General features: G+C 34.5%; 1 protein-coding gene across 2 annotated transcripts in view; it reads right to left on the bottom strand.

The window, feature by feature from the left end:
- The window catches only part of LOC117600185 (lachesin), a 135175-nt gene that overhangs the window by 64844 nt on the left and 52962 nt on the right, over nucleotides 1–17369 (bottom strand). For both annotated transcript variants that reach the window (XM_034315252.2, XM_034315253.2), the window contains exon 2: nucleotides 4611–4789. In XM_034315252.2, the coding sequence (XP_034171143.1) occupies nucleotides 4611–4674 (64 nt within the window). In that variant the 5' untranslated portion in view covers nucleotides 4675–4789. The remainder of the gene's footprint in view (nucleotides 1–4610; nucleotides 4790–17369) is intronic.

Below are 17369 nucleotides of genomic sequence, written 5' to 3'. Positions count from 1 at the left end.
GCTGTACAATGCATACTATTTCACCAATCAATAATACAAACAATAGAGGTATTTTTGATACTCCATTTCAATACATAGCTGAACGGTATCAATGGATAAAGGAAGTTTCATCAAAAACTTGAAAATCAAGAATACTAATATAATGATTGATTAATTTAGAAAAATGTATAATAGATGCTGTGTCAGAAATAAAACAAAAATCAAGGAAAATCCTACGATTTTATGATTTTCAAAAATAAAGAAATCTCATAGATTAACCTCTCTGCTATTATGGATAGCTACAGTCCCTTGATTAAAAAAAACGTGCGCACATTAAAGTATCAGAGATACCATGAAAATTTTTACTTTTATTCGCAATAGCTACCTTTCAATCTGAAACTAATTTCACAAAAATGAATGTGATAATTAGTAGTATATAAAAATGATATTTCAACAAATGATTTCGTGATCTTATTTTCAAAAGAAAAACAAAATCCCGACATTTTGCCTTTCCTTCCACCCTCCATATGGTTCCCGCATCCGAAGAAAAAACCCCCAGGTACCAGTAAGTTTAATTCGTTCAGACAATGGTTTACTAGCGTTCGTTTCCGCGAACGATCAACGAAATGATTCTTCTTCTTGCAAGAAGTAAAACTGGAAGCTGACTGGTGTAACCAGCTAAACGAACGTATACTTTTCCCCGCTTACTTTTTCCCCCTGGTTCTTTCTCTTCATCTTGCAACGAGGGGTGGAAAGGAACGCGCGAGACTGACCCTTCGAGGCTGAAACCCAATTGAGTTCTGGACCGCAGTTATCCGATTATCACTATATAGAGTAAAGCGTGCTCGCGCCCGTTGGCGGTGATAGCGAACGACGGTGTTGGTGCCCTCTGCCTCGAGTTGGATACATGCCGCGAAAGGAAGCGGGCGATTAATCACGTTTTACTAGACTTCCAGCCGAGCCAACCAATTTGGCCGGAAAGGTCGTTGTTTCTAGATAAGAAAGAGAGAAAGAGAAGGAAGCCGGTGTTTTTTGTGGAACAATCGACGAGACCGACGCTGATCCAGAGTATGGACAAACAATCTTATCTGCCGGCCAAGAGATAGGACTCTCAATTTCTCCTACTATCTCTCTCTTTCAGTTCCCTACATCAACCTTCGACCTTCTTCCTCGACCGTTCTCCCTCGATACTGCTCGAGATTCAATTCTCCATCGGATCCTCCACTTCCGGACGTCTGGAGGAGAAAGTAACATCCTCCTGGGCGGACGGATACAGCTTATCACCGTGAACGATGCTGACTGGTAAATATCGCGGGAAAAGCAAACAGGTGTTCCCCGACGGAAACAATGAAGAAAAGCGTTTTCCTAGACGACCGTGCATTTATAAGTTTGAAGAAATTTGCTTGGAGCTATTCTGATCTTTTCGTCGATACGATGTTCATTCGAATGATAATTTTCTTTTTTCTTTAATAATTAATTATTTAGATTATGTCAATTGTAAGGTAATCAGTAAACCTTTGTACTATAACAGGTTATTAATTAATTTGCTTTTCATTAAAAATCTTAGCTAGTAAAAAATTTGATTTTCAAAATTATTTTAATTAGCAGCTTTTGAAATAGGTAACTCTGTAATTTACTAAATAGTGTTATCAAAAGTGGTTATGTCATAAATATTTGTGTCTATGTCCACGACTGAGAGTTACATACTACTCGCATAGTAGTAATTTGTGGATTTAGTCGACCATAAATTCAACAGTCCTAACACTGATTGCAATATAATGTTGACATAGGACGCTGCATCATAGAGATATTGTATATATATATTGCAGATATAACAGAATCGTCAACTAATCTGAGGTTGGATTGCATTTATTAAGATGCTAGTGGAACATGAGATTAGCCATCACGAATTTGATTATATACTATATTAATTGCATAATATTATGTTTCATGACCTAAAAACTACTATTAGTACATAAATGGCATGAAGAAAAAAAAGAGGAAGTAGATTGTAATGGATAAATCTCTAATTAAGTGTTGATTGCAAATGTGTTAATAAGTAAAATAACTTGAAACCTTGAACAATTTAGCATTAAATATAGTTATTAAATTTTAAAGTTGTTGAATGATCATCTTACAAATCCCACTTACTAAAGTTTCCCAGATTCATTTATCAAAATTATTACCTCAGATCTCTCCACGTCCATTTATCCATTTATCCATTATGTGACAGATATTGTTTAATAAATGTTCTTAAAATCTGCTACCATTATAATTTAAAAAAAAAAATAAAATTTCCCATGCTCTTGCAGTTTAAAAAACTTATTCCAAGTCACCTACTCCCTTTATAAACCTATTACACCTTTAATCCCACTAACTCTATTCTCAAAGAAGCTTGCCTCTAGTTCAGTGATCTCCGTACCACCGACCAAACTTATTTAATTATTTTTCTATCAACCTAAACCTGTTCCATCGTACAGGTGAGAGCCATTCACCGCGAACTTATCTAATCATTGGAACCGTGCTTCAAAGTAACCCACTATCCATCCCAAGAATTCCTGTCAGCAAAGAGACAAAAGGTGGTTGGACAAAGATACAACGCTTTATTTTCACCGGTCGAGAATTAAACAGCTCGACCAAATGAACTTGATTCGAATTCCATACGATCCAGTCGGATCTATTCTCTTCTACGAAAAGAGGAACACGCCTGAAGGGGTTGCACGTAGTTCCTTTACGTGTTGCCGAAGAGGCGAAGGTACCAGCCTTCGGGAATGGTAAATTAATTCGCGAATGACAAGGCCAGTTGTCGGCACCGTTTCTACTCGTTTTCACCGAATAAACATCAAGACCAGAAGTTGACCGGAGCGACATCGCTTCCGGTTACCCGGGTCCCGGTATATCCGAAATACACGTTTCCTCTGGCTCGAATTTGGCACCGTTTCTCCCATGCATCTGCATCGGACGTCAGCTCTCGGAAGCGGCTTTCGCTCGAGCCAACTGTGTCGAACGCAATCCGTGAACTGCGATTCGAATTGATATCCAATTCCGGTCCTGGCGATCTGCGAAATTACGGAGCTAACTGCTTTTGCGCGATGGAACACGCGCCTGATTGCGCTTCAATTTCCAACCTACGCGAGAACTATTTGATGATTGACTTCGACGTATACCCTACTGTACCACGATAATATATTTTTGATCTGTCGTAGAATTTTAATAATTTGTTTATGTGCGATTGAAGATTTAATGGATTTAAAAAGATATGTTAAATTTATTAAAATACTGAAAGCTTATATTAAAAAATTAAAAAATATAAAATAGAAGTCATACGTGTGTGACGCGGTATAAAAGCCACTCAGCTGGTCCATTTATCACATCCTGATAGTATCCATATATGAAAAAATGTGCATCATTTCCCGTAAAATTATTCGAATCGACAGATACATGCAAAATTTTTTCATAAATACTTTGAAAATAAAATAAATAATCTTACACGTTTCTAATGAGGAAAATAAATAAAGATGTTTCTATTGCTATGCACCCAAAATGACTTATTTTTAAAAATATTCTTGCAAACGTTTTTATATTATTTTCTAATATTATTTTACAATAAATTGTATCTGCAATTCATAAAAAAGGTCTTACTTTTATCCAATAAACAAATTTAGATAAAAATAAATGTCTGTCAGTCACAGTCACTGACCATCTTTTATGAGAATTAAAGAAGTGAAACGAGGCAGCAGAAAAGTGGAACGAGACACTTAAAAAAGATTTTATACCTTCCAGATGACCTAAAAAAGGTCATCTTCGAAGTTACGATGAACTTTAGAAAATGTACCAAGCTTAACAGCAATTTGAATTTTCAACTTCAACTTTAAAGGAGTCTGGTAGAATAGCAATTCTATGTTAATAATCTGACAGTGGCATATTTCATGAAATCTATTATTCTAGCAGCATTATATACCTTTTTATATGCAAAAGATTTCATTCCTAAAATCTGATCTTTTAAAATAGATTTTCAGTTCAAGGTGCAATATTTAAAATAAAATAAAGAGAAAAAGCAATCGAATCGAAATGGTTTATAAGAGCACTTTTCTCTCTTTTCGAAAAGCATTCACCACTTTTCTACCCATACAAAGCTTTAAAGCTAAAAATCGAGAATATCGATTTGGATGAAACGACACGCGCATATATATGCAGACCATTTTACTATTTCACGCAAACAAAAGAGCTTTGTCTTTTATCGAGCGGCTATTTATACGTCATACAATGTCGATAAAATGCAAATTATGAATGTATATTACTTCCTGTAATTAATAAAAGTTTCCAATTACATTTTACCACCATTGTTTTCTACTAATAACGTTGCCTATTGTGCCGCATACAAAGGCGGTAATTGGTATGCCGAAGTCGTGAACTTGTTTCCCAATTTATCCCGTTGTTCCTTCTTATCTCCGTCGAAGGATCAAAGGATCAAAGGGTACCACGTTCATCGTTAATTAACCGTCCATTCGCGAACTATGAATTTTAATTCAACTTCAAAACTGCGATGGTGAAACGAGCAACGAGAAAAATGTCTCGCAGAAAGGGAATAGTAGAAGAGATAAACGAAACTGTTGACTTTTTCCACTCACCGATTGGCACGTTGACAGCAAAGAGAACGACAAGGACGCGATGGCAGAGCATTGTGCACTGCATGGAAAACGCGATGAATCGTCCTCGTGGTCGATGGAAGTAGCTGCTCCTTTTATCTACTTAACCCTGTCATCTTCCGCGGGATCCTCTGTTTCCAGTCTTCTGGCGCATAGCATGCCTGAAACAGAAGACAGACCGTTTATAAAGCATCGGTTAATCGTTATTTCGGTGGTCTTCGTGAATCGAACAACGGGCCGGGGAACCGCGTTGTTTTCGATGAACGGACAGAAGGATGCCTCGTCACCGGTCCGCTTTATCGCTCGTTTCCACCAAGCGAACTTTCGACTCGCGTACCCTCTTGCATCGCAAAACTAACTATCATCGTTATCTGAACAGAGCTGCCATTTCTCCTCGTCGACGTTCGATTCTGTTCCACGAAACTTACCCAATGGGCCAGTCAAATCATCGTGACTGGGGAGAAGCTAATGGTTCCGGGACAGCATGCTTTATGTTACATCGTTGTACAACATTTATCTAGAACACTATTTTCAAATATCTTCTTGGGTGTGTGCGCGCGAATGATAATTTAGAAAATGTTTAGAAAAATTCAGTAGGGTGTGAAGATATGTAAGAATTCGATTGGAGGAAAAATTGAGGGTAGAAGGCAACTATAAGAGAGTCGAAGTGGGTACAAGAAACGACCAGGTAATTAATAATTAAATTTTGGCGTGTACAATCGAAGCAATAAACGACCCAAGAATTACTGAAGCTCTGGGCCTTTTCGAATTTTCTTAATTTATTTTATAACGCGACTAATAATTGCCTTTGAACACTTTGGCAGAATAATTGTTCTAAGTAAGAAACCTTCGCCGTTGTCAGCGATACAGAGAGCTTAATGACAATAATTTCCGCTAGAATAACAACTATACACCCATCGTGTCCATAATGTTGAACAAAACGAAAAGCTGTAATGCAAGCGTATTATTATTCGACGGTGATGTTCGCTGGTCGCATTGCAATTTCTCCATAGCTATCACGAAATTGTTAATTTTCCATATTCCATAGGGTGATGCGAATTCCGTGCACAACCGTACGTTCCGCACGATGCACACCATTGATCAGATTCGCAGCTTTCCTGTTCGACCTGGCCAACAGGAGACAGTTTCATCATAAAGTATTTGTAATGCTAATACGCTCGGGACAGAAGCTATCCTAAACTCGGTATTGGCTACGTTTCTCGTTAAAGTCGTTTCGAATGATCGGCCGATTGATCCTCGGCAAAGTCATCGACCGATAAATAATTAATCACAGTCTGCATAAACAATATAACAGCAACCTACTTTGAATAATTTGCAAAACATTGATTCTTACAAGCTGATCCAGGAAGTGAATTTTTTATTACTTTGCTAAACGTTAACAGCGTTAATTAATTAAGCAACATTTTAATAAGAAATGAGATGCAGCTTCGTATAAATATTTTTTGAATAAACGACTGGTCTTGATAAAACTTTTGACGGCAATATTTACGAAAGCACCGATTCCTGAGTCGAGACGTGGTAAAATGCGAAACACGGAACACCGAACACGAAATACTGCAGTTCGTTACCGAGAAGGTAAAGCCGATCTATACCACAAACAGCGAAGGTAGAGACGAAAGCAAAAGCAGCCTCGAGTTGGTTCTTTCACGCAGGCAGCTGAAACAAAAATACTCGGACGGAGCTAACTCTAATTTACATTCACACGTATCTATGTACCCTGCATATTTACAATGCACGTGTGCCGGAAGCTGGTCCATAAACCATCGAGACGTTTTAACGTCTTCAGTTAACAGTAAGACATTTTTAAAAGACTACCATTTTTCAGAAATGTTCTGTTATTGTATTTTAACAAGCTTTTCATTTCAACAGTTAAGATGTTAAAATTATAAATTAAAATATATATTATAAATCAAAAATAGAATCATTTAAAAAGAATTCTTCATATTTTTAGCACTTTCTGTGTATTCCGCTAATAGAAAAGCTTACAGAAAGACCACCATGTAAAATAAATAATAACCCATCAGCATTGATAGACACATCATTAAAAGATATCTATTCTAATCGCACGGTTGAAAATAAACCACTGCAACATTGAATTTCAACCCATTACAGGTGTAATAAGGGCTTATGTGCTTAGATCAGACGTAGATTAAAATCAACAGAGTAGATGGGCCTAGCGTGAGAGATCACTCGGTAGAGATAATTATTTTTCAAGCACCGTTTGACGTTTGGAAAACACGTGCTTCCTGATGATTAATTAGGAGAACAAGACAGCGCCGGAAGCATGGGGAAATTTAAATAAATTTCTGGCTATTTGCCTGCCATTCAGTCTTCTATTTATTGTCAGTTTATTATTTAACAATAAAAATAGAACTTCTGCTGGTTGTGATGAAATCGAAAATTTAAAAAATATAAATATTAAAAGTGTTTCAGTCCATATTAAAAGGATTAATTAGTAAATATTTAATGTTTCCGATAAATGAAACTTTTCAGCGTATAAAAGGTCAGGTTTATTTTTATGCACGTGCTATCGAAGCAGGTGGTTTTAAATAAAACGTTTTCATTTTTTTTCTATCCTTCCACTGAAATGTTTAAAATATTCATCGTCAACCATTGGTCCTACATTGAGCCTGCTCTATATGGCACATCACGTACACGTATACCGTGTCTGACCAAACCGCGACACTATCACTTTTCCGATGATGATCGTTTGCGGCTGCACAGGTATTTCGGTACAAGAGTAGGCGAAATTTACGTGAAAATAAATTTGAAACGCTACACGACCACCACAATTTCCGGATCGCTTTATTCAACACGACCTGACGCCTGTATCATCGATAAAAATGGTAAAAATGATATTTCGCGAACGGTTTATAGCTTGTGAATTTTTAATCTCGATGCTTTACTTTTATCTCAAGACGAGGTGAGATATTTTCAGAAGTAACAAATTTTCTTGGAGTTTAATTTTGCTTTCGAAAGAATTTAGAATTTACAGCCTTTTATGAAAATTTTAATTTCTTTCTTTCTATGGAAATTTTCATTCATATTTATTTTAATAAAAACTTATTATTATCTATTAGCTATTGTAAAAAAACATAATATTTGACTCCTTGAGTATTTTAATAGTTAAGGATTTATCAATTAAAACAAGGTAGTGTGTGAGCAATATCTAACTTGATTCTGTACGTCGAAATAAACGACTGTTTACGGCAACAGGATATTTGACCCTACAATGGCTGCAAGTGTTTCCGGAAAATGATTATCAGATAGATACTGTCTCCAGGGAGAAGCAATAGTCTAGACTGGTACACATTATTCTCTCGAGAACTTTAGCTTGCCTCTTGTAAATTAACCGTCACGTAAAACCGAAATTCTACCAAATGTCTCTTAAAGAATACAGAAAGGTGTTCCAAGTAAATTTACAGGGACTGATATTCATGAGACAGTTTTATAGTTTTGCAAACATTTCCTAAATTACATGTTTTGGAACAAAATTATAGTATAATAAAAAAACTATCACAACAGAAATTATAAAACAATAAAAATAAAAATTTTAAAAAATAAAATAATAAATTGACAAAGAATAAAGCAACTGAAATTCGTATCGATACATTGTTTCCCAATTAAAAAATAAAAACATTATTGATTAATTCAAAAACTTGTAAATTGGTGTCAGTCAGAAATTTTAAAATATTATTTTTTTGTTAAATTCCAATTTGAACATTGCATATAATAAATTACAAATGAAAATAGCTCAATCGAATAGGAATTCATATAGAACACGTTGCGTTGTTTGCGGTGCTAAATGTACAAAGATAATATTAGTGGCAGACGGATAACGGAAAATGATGCACATGCTAACAATGTTCAGAAACAATTACGCTTTCGAAAGACTTCCTATTCAATTTTATACCCTGCTCCAGAAATGATCAATACCTATGCAATTTCCTATACGCACCAATTGCTCTATGCATTCCCAATGAAACGTCGCTGTATGAAACAAAACAGAACAGTAAAGGGCGTTGGGTTTACAAAGAGTCAAATAAACGGGTCATAGAACCATACAGCATCCCAAAATTCAATATATTGAATGAAAGCATTTATTAAAACGAACTTCAAATAAATTTTTTTATTAATCAATAACATTTAGAATCGCAATTTATTAACAATAAAAAATTGAATACAGACAGGGGACACATAAATTTCCTCTTTTATATTAAACAAAATTAGATTAAAATTTTACTGATGTTTACAAAAAAAATATACAAACATTTTAAGGAGTACAGTACCGAGCATGATAGGTTTCCCCAGGAAAAGAGAATAACAATGAAGGGCAGAGGGTTCCTTATATATACAGCTTCCCAGCACTTGCGTATTAACGTTTACACGGAAGAATTTTATTGACACGTATATCGTTATTTATATTTCTTAATTATTATATTAAATTTTATAATTGAAAGTTATATTATTTTGTTTCTAAAATTAAAATTGAGGTTTTGAGAATTTCTACTTCCCCTGTAACACTACTTTTCCCAGGCTATCCTACTTTGCTCAATACTGTACATATGTACATCAGGGTCCAAATGACCCAAACAGTGCTTTTAGGTAGACAGAACCTTTTTGATGCAAAGGTATAAGGTATGCTCGTCTACGTTCTTTCGAGCATCGTGCAGACGTGAGCCGTGAATTCGTGAATATTCAGCGAGGCCCATCTTCGAGGCAGGTTTACGACTTCTCTTCGCTTTTACGAGTTTGTCAAGATGAAACGACTTGGCGCAAACTCGAACCCTTCTTTCTTTCCGTGCCACCGATGCGTGAGAAAACGTTTTCTCTGAACCGTCTCACCTCAGACAGTGAATACAGTGATCGACAAAAGTTTAAGATCCCAAGGGTCCCGCTCTCTGAATTGGTCCCTTGCCCTTTCTATTTTTTTTTTCTTTTCTCGTTCAACGGAAATCGAAGAACGTTGGCTACAGAGAATTTATGTAATTATCGAATTTCCGTCGACTTCGAGTTTGTTAACTACGATAGAAGTTTCAAGGCCCTTCTGTTTAATTGAAAATTTATAAGCCGAACGTTCGGGCGTTAATTGAACGGCTTTAATTGAAACGCTCTTAATGAACTCCAATCACACGTTCAAACTTCTATTATTAATTGTTTGCTATTTACCGTATCTTTATTTTCTTTATTTTTGATGAGATTTTGTTAATATTGTATTCGTTACCTGAGTTATTCTTTTATAGGTGTTAACCATTGACTTATACTACTTGCAAAGGCTTATGCTACGTGCGTTGATCTATACTACTGGCAAACATCGACACATTACATAGATTTGAATTTTTCTATCTTGACTAACAAAGTGAAAATGGACGTACATTACAACGAATTTTGAAACTATAATTATTAAAAATATGTATGCAATTAATTTTCAAGTTCAAGCTTTAAATTTGTTATTTTGTTATTCATAATAATAGTAATGCTATTCAAAACCTTTGTCTCTTTTTCGTTATTTTTATAAATTATTCGATTATAGTCAATTTAGAAACTGAGTTACAGAAAATAGTGTCTAAATAAATTAATAAATTTCAAAGCTAATAAACATTATTCAGAAGAATACAGAAATATGAAATGCACTGGCAGATAAACGCGAATATATTCGGTAATTGGAGGAAATCTGAACAAAGGGAATTCGCTTGAAAATCAATGGGGAGTATTTTTACACGTTTGAAGAGCTCAGGAAACGTACTTGTGTGCCGTACGGTACAATGCGCAAAAAAACCTCGTTGATTTTCCAACGAGTTTGGCTTGATTTCCTATGGGACATAACGTGTAGAGACACGGTTCGTGAATTTTCGGCTGTGTTAGAGGACACCGTGAATTTTTAGAAATATCTACCATCTTCGATTTAAATGATGGTGCAATCATATTAAGTAATACCATTTATTATCTGCCAGTTAAAATACTGTATTCACTGAAATACAAAGGAGATTTCAATATTCAAATAAAAAAATAATTAATTTTTATTTCGATTGTCTCCATTATTATATATTCATATCACTGAGAAATGTTCTTTAACCACTCCAGTCGCAATTTAATTAACAACTACCTCAGCCATGAGTGTGTATTTAATTTTCAGTAAATAACTGAGAAAAATTTTAATTTAAACAATAAATTGAAATGTATATAATTTTTTAATTATACTGCTGTAATAACACACGTGATTAAATAAGACAATTGAATGAAAATATTCAGATATTTTATTTGACTCCTTTAATTGCAAAACTAATTAACCAAAAATTAAAAATCATTTTATTTTCTGTGTCATCAACCACAAACAATACTTTTTCGTTTGAGTTTTCATTTTCATCGGTCGTACAACGGAATTTCATGTTTAATTTCTCTGTTGTCGAGCGTATCGAAAAATTCTCGTCTCGTTCGCTCGCAACAACGGCGCGGAATCATTTTTTCACACTTATTGCCTTATCTGAACTTCGAACGTCTTTAGCTCTGGAATGCAAATCACCAGAGCTTAACTTAGATGAACTCCAAAGAGGGAAGGATCGAGCGATAGAAAGAGAAAGATAAGGGATGAAATCTAAGAAAGTCAGAAGTTTCGAATTACCGAGAGCCAGAATCACTTATGAAAAAATTTCGCTACTCCCTGTAAAATGTAAAGGAAGTTTGAAAAATTCCATAAATGTTGAAGGTTTTAGTAATTCGAGATGATACTAAAATCTCATTAATTAAAAGCGATTAGATAAATGGATGGAAAATCATTGATAAGCATTAAAACGCAACGATAATGTTACTGAGAATTAAAAGCATCATGAGTTTATCATAAATGGATAGATCTTATTAATCTCATCACGCGTTCGTTATTTCCAGACGTTTATCAAGCAAATTATGTCGTTGACCGAACGTTTGCGCTCGCATGGTTGGTGGCAGAATTCCGATGATCGACGAGTAGCAAGCGGTTACGGAATCATCAAAACTTTGCGGTTAGTTGAAAATGGAATCAAAGAGATATCGAGTGACGATTTAACTGGAAAGTGGAAAACCATTTGACTTTCAATTATTCAAATCCCATTGAATTCGTAAAATAATCGATCTAGATCGAAATCCTCAACGATACAAATTTTATCAAGATGATTATTGAAATTTATCCACATGAAGTTATAATTGAATAATTTACGTATAATAACTAAGGAAAATTTAATGTACAATTAAAGTATATCTATAATGAAATAAATGCTAAATAAAATCCTTTTGAATAAACGTTTACTCAAATAAAATGTTATCCCGAAAACTATAAAATCATAAAATATAAAACAGAGGACAAAAATAAGTAAAAATTGAACAACCTATAAAAATAACATTTCTAAAATAGCATCATAAAAATCATACCATGAATTTTGATTTAGGACATCTACTTTTCTCATATCAGATGCACCAAAGATATATTGCTACTTTAGAACGAAATTGACATAATTCAAAAAGTGTCAGTTTAGAAAACGCATTTTAAAAGATTTTAGCTAAATTTAACATATTAATAATCTTTGCCCTCCATTTCACCCTTAATATCAATCCGTCGATTTGTGGTACTTTTGCTAAAAAGAAAAACCTGCACTCCCTATATAAAAATATAACATATTTATTTTGTGATTATTAAATGATTATTAAATCGAAATTGTGGTATTGAGTACGTTTCAACACCATCACTATTCCATAAGCTTCCTGTTCGTAGGTACAATTTTCCGCCAGGACATAAACGGGCCAAGTTTGAAGGTTCCTCGGTTTTCTCGTCCGACAGGCAACATCCTGCATCACAATACTTCTCCAATTTCCTGAGCAGAAGTTACGGGACACGTTCCATCATGACGTCATAGGAACAAAGCTCTAGCCCGTCTTGTTCACTTTTCGTCCTACAACCCTTGGCTCTTTCCTTCTGTGCCCCATACTCTCCTTCCTCATCTTTGTTCATTGTTTTCCCCGTTCGCTCTCTCCTACTTTCTCTGGTGTTCTACTTGCGAATGTGGTCTTATTGTAACCTCACGTCGCCCCCTTTCTCGCACACCTACCGATGGAAGAAGGTGGAGGTAAATAACCACGATAGTAAACTAAGTTTGTGCGACAAACCAGAATGTTCGAGGCTAGAGCGACCTTCCTCGATGACTCGTTCGACACGTTCGATCGTTAACCGCCTACTCGGATCCGTCTTACTTTCCAATGCGTCTACAAAGTTTTGATTCTTGATGACGTCTCGCATTTCGTGAACATGATACCGTTTTAAGGAAATCGTATACGGTATAAAGTCGAAAAAATCGATCTTTTTCCACATATTTTAATAGATACACATTTCAGGAATATGTCTATATATGCATTTTTCTCGAAATGACATTTTTCGACCAGGTTGACAGCAAATAAACAAATTTAACAATCCAATCGGCGTTATCGAGGTTGCATTTTGTAAAACAAACCTTTCTCTTTTACAGTACGTAGTCGTTTTTTAATCAAAATTAAAAATGACTTAATTTTATTTAACTTTTATCACACAAAAAGTTAGTAAAATTTTAAGATATTTGTTGGTATATTCGTTATTTTATTATGTTCCCAAATTTTTTCATTTCTCTAAGTTAAACAGTATTGAAAAATATTTTGAAATAACTAAGTAATAAACATATGAAAATATATTTTTTAATATATAACGTGGAAAAAATTCAGAAATTTAACAATTTAAACACTATGCACAAATATGAATTTCAATTGAAATAGTGGAGTATTTCAGACCAACACGTCAAATAATATTAGTCAGAATTGTAGGGCGAAGGTATCGAAGGTTCATTCATGTCAATTTCTCGTCGACGTAGCCACGACAAAAGTGTTCTTCCCTCTGGAGCTGTTTCCTTCATCCCGGTTACGAAGCCCGCGGCGACCAGCCGTATAACTCGACAACGCGAATCCATTTAAGCTGCTTGAAAGAGGCACGCTCTCCGATTCCACTCGATCTTCGTGCCTGACGTGTAAATGCCGGGGTTAATGCGACGCGCTCCATTAAAGTCGAGTCCCGACACCCAGGAACATTGCTAATTACACGTGGCGCGCATAGCCCATGCTCGCCAACACTCCACCCCTTTCACCCTCTTTTCTATCCTTCGTTTCACGGATTTTCCTTTCGTACCCTTCACCCTTATCCTTCGCTTTACCAGTTTCACACTGTCTACCTTTTGTTCCCCCTCGCTTCTTACGGGCTATTGTTAATTTCGACATTGACAGCCAGCTTCTCGGCTTGCAACATTTGTAACTCGACCTTTAAAGATTAATTCTTATTGCACGGTAATTAATAAATTATTTTTTGTACAGTGATCTGTGTTTGCGATAAAAATTCGGTGTTGTTCAAGTGAATATTTAAAATAAAAGTTATTAGAAAAATAACAAATCAAGAGTTATTATTTTTTTTTAAAATATTTATCCAATATAAAAATTATTCTTAGAAATTTTAGAATAATGATTAAAAGGATAAATTACAGATTTTTTTATTAGAATTACTCGTTTTATTTGTTAAATTAATACACTTTAACATCACAAGTTTATTAATTAATATGTAAACCTGTAACAGGATGTTAGTGGCTTCATTAACCAGAGTTATTTTGAAACATGGTGAAGCCTAGTGTACGCTCTTTCGCTGACAACAGCCTCCATCAAGCTTTCTATAACTTTCTTCCTCTTGTTTCACCTACTTTTTGGTTTGTTCGTGGAACTTACGACAAGTCAAAGGATGAAAGAAATAAAACGAAGCCCTGCTCTCTACTTTTCAATCAAATTACTTGTACAAAGTAAACGAAAAGTTCTTCTTCTTTTTGCTTTTGAATTGATCTTTTGTATCATTTCTCTACGTATCTTTACAGCTAACAACTGACATTTCTATGTTTAAATTACTAACAATCCAATAATTATTTTTCTTGAAATGCATTACGATCATAAATGATCATATTATAAGTTTAATACTTGGTAATTTGCTCCATGTTAATTAGTTTTACCTTTATTGCTTGATTATATAATTTAATTGAATAATAAGCAATGAATATTCAATATTTCATAATATATCAAATTACTTAATTTGCTACAATGAAAATCGCATATTTCCAATAAATTCATTATCTCCATTATTAATTACAATTAGATTTTAATTATATCTGACAATATTGGATACTTTAATCTTTCAAAACATTGATGATAATTAACCTAAAGAGAGAGCTAATTAACAAGTTAATAATTACCTATACCATCAAGCACTTTCGTAGAAAACACTAATTCAAAATGTTTCAAGGAAATGAGAAAACAAATTTGAATCCATGAAACTTCAAATATTCTGAGGCATAGGAGACGAAGAATTAGAAAATTTTTAAGGTGTCTTTCAACACGTTCCGACAAGGAAAGATCGAAAAAGTTTCTTTCGAAACGTCACCTTCGCGAAAATACGAGAGTTCCAAGGTTAAATTCGTGGAATTTCCAGAGAACCGGAAACTCGTCACGGCAGGGGTAACAAACTCGCCATTAGGGAGTGCTGTTTCCACTGCTGTTTCCAGTAATTGCATCGTCGGTTACGAAAACGTACACTCAAGAATTATTACACATCATATGCAGGTCAACAAAATAATTTGTTTCATTAAATCTACTTTCGAATTATGTTGCCAAACCACCTAACACTTCATTCTATGAGGTTTCCTATTAAAATTACTTCTCACATATTTCATTTTAATTTTGATGGAACACAAAATGAATTTAATTTGATGAAACAATGATTGCAAAATTAATATTAATTTTACTTATATAACGTTAGAAAAACGGAAAAAATCTACTCGCTGCTAAAGCATTGACCTATACTACTTGAAAAGATTGACGCTACATACATTGACCTAAACTACTGATATGCACCTATTAGTGCATTCGAATTAATTCTCATTGTTTGCCATTTACGATATTGGATTTACAACTGAATTTTTCATAGCTGTGGTACTACGATATACTAGCTTCTCCATAATTAATTTTATGAATAGAATATCCTTGTTGGTGCCAATTTGGGGACAAGCCAAACGTTCACCAAAATTTTCTTTGTGATTATGAAAATGATATGGAACATCTATGATAAATCACCTCTTATTATTTACAATATCAAAACATCACAAATATGACGTTTGCATTAAAATTGTTTAATTATTTTTTGACAAAAAGTGTCAAATACGAAGAGTCAATTAATTTATGTCTATTAAACTTTTTTTAATCTTTACTAAAAATATACAACACTAAAATTAGGAAATATTACGAAGGATGCAAATTTAGAAACTAATATAGAAATAGAAAAATACTTTGGTAGTTTTCAGTAACCTTCATTCGAAACGTTCGCTGAAATATTGCACGATAGAACGCAAATAATTTATATATAACAGGGTGAGGAAGTCATTAATCCAGCTCGTTATTCAAAGGTCAATAATTAACGATTCACTGGTCGCGCTTAATTTCCCGCTTTTTCGAATACGCTTCACCAGGAGAGTCCGTCTGGCTGGCAGTAGAACAGATACTGCCTGGAGATTCAGTGGACGCGACGCGCTATCCAGAACAAAGCGGTCCTTCTGCGGCCGGATAATTGCAAATTCCATTTCGAGCAGGCAAAACCACGGCAACAATGTAGTATGCCGTCGTGGAAGCGCATTAGCGATCGGGCTGATTGCAGTTTTACTATGAACACTGCTCGAGGATACCGCTAAGGAATGCAGAAGTAGCGCGATAAAACGAAAGATTTCAATAGAGATTGGATTTCTTTGATAATACCAATCAATGTATCTACTGTACGTGCCAATAGGCAAGTAATTTGATATGCTTTGAGCACCTGCTGAACAGGTATGAATCCTTCTTTGAATTATAAGGGTCACGAAAATCTTCGACCCCCATTGTGAAGATAGACATGTGACAATTTTCAACTTTTTAATTGAAGCTCTCAATTTTCCACCTTATATTTATATTATAACAGTAATGCTATTTATTTCACTTCTTTTTTCACAGTTTGTAGAAAACAGATGTTCACACAACAGACCGAGTTTATGAATATTCTTTTATTAAGGAAAGCAATTTCTTTTCATGAATTACAATACTGACACAATGTTTGTTTTTGAGAATTTGGTTTGAAATTTATAAATTAAGCCATGGTGGTTTGTTATCCAACATCGTCTGCCCAGCAGAGTCATGTTTTAATTAAAACGTTTGCAGTTTCAAATTTACGTGGCAATCTCGTTAAAAATGCCCAAATAAGCAAATAAATAATTATCAATGTTTGATATGTCACTCATACATCTGTATACGTTTCCATTATTGTCGTTACATTTTTTCGTTTGATTGATTTACAAATATTATTGTAGCATGTATTATAAATTGCGTTTTAATTTAACTAATAATTTGCAACTTCCGAATTTAATATTTGTCTAATAATAATAATTCAATTGTATGAAAGGGCCCAGGCTAACTTGAATGCATTAACGTTAGAGTTCCGTGTATAAATCATTTTACTTTCCACCTTAGAGTGCAACCTACATATATCATTTTATTCGGTGTACTTCACCCTGTAACCTAAGTATATGTATGTGTGTGTACGGGTATCGTAATACATTAAACCGTTACGTGCTAGAAGGGGTCAAATTACGGCGAGGTTATGTATTCAAGAGATAT

Source organism: Osmia lignaria, chromosome 15 (assembly GCF_051020975.1).
Source record: "Osmia lignaria lignaria isolate PbOS001 chromosome 15, iyOsmLign1, whole genome shotgun sequence".
NCBI lineage: Eukaryota > Metazoa > Arthropoda > Insecta > Hymenoptera > Megachilidae > Osmia > Osmia lignaria.
Note: the sequence above shows the minus strand (reverse complement) of the source record. Positions and strands in the feature narration are given on the sequence as shown.